The sequence below is a fragment of the Mixophyes fleayi genome, chromosome 6, assembly GCF_038048845.1.
Source record: "Mixophyes fleayi isolate aMixFle1 chromosome 6, aMixFle1.hap1, whole genome shotgun sequence".
In the NCBI taxonomy this organism is placed as follows: Eukaryota; Metazoa; Chordata; class Amphibia; order Anura; family Limnodynastidae; genus Mixophyes; species Mixophyes fleayi.
The window spans coordinates 36,724,548-36,729,642 of record NC_134407.1 but is presented as its reverse complement, the minus strand read 5'-3'; the positions used below and the strand labels follow the sequence as shown (position 1 = coordinate 36,729,642).

The following is a 5,095-nucleotide window of genomic DNA, read 5'->3' as shown; positions in this document are numbered from 1 at the left end:
CTGTGATATTGAAACGTGGGCTACCCGAAGGTGGGAAAGTGAAGTGCTATGAAAAAGTTACAGAAAAAAAATAAAAGAAATAGTGCTTGTAACATAATCTTACAAACTGTGTAAGGCAATAATAGGAAAATTATAAGCAAAAAGAAGTATCAATTTTGTTTTTAAAATGTTAGTATTTTTGCTAAAATGTATTTATTTAACTATTGAAGCCATGGGTAATGACTCATTTTTATATATTTAAGGGTAATGTCTATATCATTGATTTCACATAGTGAAGGACAAGAAATTTTGACTGGCAACAAAAGCGATGTCATAGAATTTATGATCTGGGGGCTTTCAAATACCCCAAAATTGCAACCAGTACTATTCCTGGTTTTCTTTTTAATTTATCTACTTACGGTGTTTGGCAACATTGTCATCATAACTTTGATCTTCAGTGACAATCATTTGCAGAAACCCATGTACTGTTTTCTCTGTAACATGTCATTTTTGGATATTTCCTATAGTACGGTTACTGCCCCTTATATGTTGTATACCTTCATCACAGGTAATAAAAAGTTATCTATCAAGAGATGCATGGTGCAACTTTACTTTTTCAACTCTTTTGCCAGTGCCGAATATCTTCTGCTCACTACAATGGCATACGACCGCTACATGGCAATTTGTAAGCCACTTTCTTATCCCCAAGCCATGAACCAGAGAGCTTGCTTTTATTTAGCTGTGACCGCTTGGATATCTGGCTTTTTAGCAGCCCTTCCTGTTACAGTTCTTTCTTCAGCTTTGTCTTTCTGTGCATCAAATGTGATCAACCATTTCTTTTGTGATGTCACTCCTTTGCTGAAGCTAGCCTGCAATGACACCATAGCTATTGAATTAACAATGTTCACCGAAGGTGTTGTGCTGCTGTTCAGCTGCTTCCTTCTCACTGTGATGTCCTATATCTATATAATCTCTGCTATACTTAAGATTCAATCCACGGAGGGAAGGCACAAAGCCTTCTCCACTTGTGCTTCTCATCTTACAGTTGTTATCCTTTTCTATCTCCTGGTTGTGGGTGTGTATATGAAGCCAACTTCTTCCTACTCATTGGATGAAGGAAAATTTTTGTCTGTTCTCTATGTGAACATTATTCCCATGTTAAATCCCTTTATCTATAGCCTTAGGAACAAAGATGTTAAAGATGCATTATCGAAAGCATATAAGGAAAGGTTGCAAAACACCCACTTATAAAAATCTAAACTGAAGATTAAAAAAACAAAAAAAATTTAAAACAAAAATACATGGTGTATAAAAATGTTATTTTAGCATACAGCAACTGCTGTACATACATATTGTTCAAAATTCCTTGGAACACTGCAGAATACACTGTAATGGCCCTGGATATTCCCAATTATGCCTCTGAACCACAAATAGATCACGTAATCATGCTTGTTTTGGTGTGTTTAAAAATGACAAACCTGTGAAAATTGGCACCGTTGGAATATACTATGTGAACAATCCCCCCCAGGATAGTTTGTACTAATAAAAAAAAAATCCTTCTTTATCCATGTAGGCAAAATTTAGTTACACATGTTACACATGCACAATAGTGAGCAACTGCTTTACCTCTATTAGAGGATAAACCTGGATGCTATGAGCATCAGTTATTGTCCATTCCAGAAACTAAAATAAAATATGTTTTTATACAGTATAGTGCAAAGAGCTGAAATGTGGTGTAGCCCATAGCAACCAATACGCCATTTGTTTTAACTTGTATAGCTTGCAGACACTCCGGAAAGTTAGTATTTTTTTGCCATTGGTTACAACTAATTCATGATACTTTTTTTTTTTTTTAAAGAAATCACAATACTGTCCGCATTTTTTCTTCTTCTGCCTATTCAGTAAACTGTGAAATCAAAACATGGAAGCAACTGATAAGTGATGGATAAGAATGTCAACATAGCCTGTTCATTTTAAGAGATATTTCCCAAGTAAAATGTTTTCTTGTTGTGTACCTAGTCCTATACATGTAAGCCATACATTGTTGATTCACACAAATAATGTTAGTGACATTAAATTAAAATGTAACATTAAGTTTTCCCCCCACCTTTGCTGATAAACAGGAAATACGGACTAGGACAAACAACATTTTTTCAATATATACAAATTAAAAATTTCATCCAGAAGAAATCTTCCAACCTAAGAAAACTATCCCAGCTCTAGTACATTCAGTAAATACCATATGACTGAGCTCTGTTCTTTACAGCTTCATACTCTGCACTCTGAACAACACCCTATGCACCATGAAGCTAGTTGGGAGGGGAACTTTAATATCTTGCTAGAGGCTATGGACAGGGATCATATCAAACGCAGAATAGCTAAAGTCTCAAACAATGTAGCACCGAGAGGAAATGCTTACAAAATACAGACCAGATGGTATTTTGTACTTTATAAATTGCAAAGGGTGTATCTTCTGTCATCTGACTTATGCTGGAGAAATGTCAGAAATACTGGGACATATCTGGTGGAAATTATCACCCAGCTCTTGAGGATAGTCATCAATTTAATTTACTGAATTATGGATTTCTAGATACTTCCTGATGCTGCCAATCACCTCCCTCCCCAATTTTTCTTCCCTCTCCTTCCTTTACACCTTCACACAACCACCAGTTCTCCCTCACTTACCCCCTCATAACCCCATGCTCACTTAAAATCGAAAAACCATTGACAAACATATAGGTAACTAGTACCTAAACCTTAGGTACTAGTTACCTATATGTTTGTCAATGGTTTGTAAATGATTAGATGAACAAAGTTCAGGGGAAGTGAAGAGTTACATATGGCCTTAGGTCCTAAAGCAATATGTTACTCTTCTCTTTCCCTGAACTTTTTTCATCTAATCATTTATGTAACCATTGATCAGTCTATTTGTTTGTTGTGGAACTAATAGACTTTACATAATAGAAACTGTGGTAATCTGTTTCTTCTCTTTGTACTTAACTACTTGTCAATATTCAGAGGTGGGCTGGCAAATTTCAGTCCTGGGGGCAAGACTCGACTCAGCAGCCTATTTGAACGAAAAAAAATGCAGGTGGCCCAGTGACCCAGCCCAAAGTTGCCCACTATGGTGCCCGGCCTGAGGGGCAGATGCCCCCTTGCCCCCCAGCCCAGCCTGCCCCTGTCAGTATATATAAATAGATTTTAAAAAAATATAACATTAAGTTGGAATATATAGTATGCCTCAATAGAACTACAGCAGCCTTTCTCACATCTAACTCTGGCAATTATATGCATTTACGTGTGATTGTCATTACCATAGGCATTGTTCATCTAAGTAATTCCATTGAAATCTGACTTAAATAAAACATTTTGAGTTTGTTTGAGAGAAATCTGGAAAGTTAACGCTTAACCATTTTTTTTAAGAAGACTATACAGGCTTCCATGCTAATATTTAGCCTGTTTGAAGCACCTATTTATACTTATTGAAAAACGCCAATGGCAATAATGAAAAAGCATAATGAGTGTCTTTTATAGTGTATTTGAAACCTTTGAAAAAATTGTCAAAGGTGGTCTTAAATGTGTCTTCAGTAAAGTTATTGTAGAAGGGAAGTTTTCTTTAGAAGACTCCACATACTACCATAGGAAATGACACATGCATCATATTTCAAATACTGGGTACTGTTATTGGAAAAAAAGATTTTTTATAATGTAAGAAATAAAAAGTCTCTGTGAATGTAGCATAAAATGATAATCACATCTTTGGAGAAATTTAAAGATGCAAAAATTTGACAATAAGGGTCAATTTTAATAAATAAATGGCCAACCTGGCTCTTTTAGTTACATTATTTATTAAAGTGCTATTGTTTTTTTGTTTGCAGTCAAGGTACTTTTAAAGTCAATAGTCTAAATTGATTTGTCTTTTTCATTTTCGTTGACATGTTTTCTTTTCGATTATTAAAATATATGTTGATATAAGTTAATGTAGCAAAAGAGATATGCAAAATGCAATCAAAATGGAGCTAGAACCAGGAGACAGCTTAGGCTTTTTTTGAGGCAGTGCAGAATTATTTCAGGGAGAGGTATAAACTAAAATAATTTTAAAATATAAGAGAATAGTTGAGATGCTACCACTTAACTAAATCCAACTAAAATCCAAATTAATGATTGTCTAAGCAGAAGAGTTAATAATTGTAGTGTACTTAAACAGTTACTATATTACTATAGTATCACAAGTTAACCCGTGCATGATACTCATGCATTCTAGTCAAATCAAGCTACTTAAGGTGTTAAAAAGGTTCTTGTCATGCATTTGGGCCATAGCCCAGGCCTCAACCACCAACCACTCCCCACTGTCACCCCCGGCAACCACCAACCACTCCCAACTGTCACTTCTCCTTCAAGAAATATATATATATATTTTTAAAATCTTTGTAAACACTTTTAACAATTAACAAATTAAATTAACAAATTAAAAACATCTTAGTATACCAAATTTCAGCCCTTTCTGAATTTTTTTTCCCACACACACTAAGAATTTAGTAGGTCAGTGTATAACTCCGCCCAGCAGGTGGCGCTTCAGCTTGGTTTTATTTTTTCCACACACACACAGACAGACTAACACACGCCACTAGACATTTATATTATAGATCTTATTGATGTAACTCACTACCCTGCACCAAAATAATATAAAATATAACCTTTATTTAATATACATTAAAACAATGTATCAATAATCATATTAAATGAGCCAGTGAAATATAAAATGTGTACACTTATATACAGACTATGTAATATTTATAAAGTTTAGTTATGTCCTAATATTAACAGGTTTGTTTGAGTGGTCTATAATCTAGTCAATGACAAAGTCAAAATAGCACTTAAATAGTGATATAGTATATTATGTCTTGCTAACTGTTGTCTGAGATAAATCTCTAGCAAAATATTAGCTCTTAACAAATATTTTAAGACTGATAGTATCAGAAATAGGAGTCTTGACAGAGGGGGCAAGTACCATTTGCAAGATTTTGTTACCATGTTCCCTTCATAGTACACTCAATATATGCTAGATGTCCTCAGATAGATGGAAAATCAAGCTCAGTGAAAACCATATATATAT

The 5,095-nt window shown here is 34.5% G+C and overlaps 1 protein-coding gene across 1 annotated transcript; it reads left to right on the top strand.

Moving 5' to 3' along the window:
- Nucleotides 1-246: 246 nt before the first annotated feature.
- LOC142095312 (olfactory receptor 5AR1-like) lies at nucleotides 247-1,230 on the top strand. The gene has a single exon (XM_075178269.1). The coding sequence runs from the start codon at nucleotides 247-249 to the stop codon at nucleotides 1,228-1,230; it is 984 nt and encodes a 327-aa protein (XP_075034370.1).
- Nucleotides 1,231-5,095: the final 3,865 nt, after the last annotated feature.

Coding starts and splice junctions, on each gene's coding strand:
- LOC142095312 (XM_075178269.1), top strand. CDS start 247: ATGTCTATATCATTGATTTCACATAGTGAAGGACAAGAAATTTTGACT.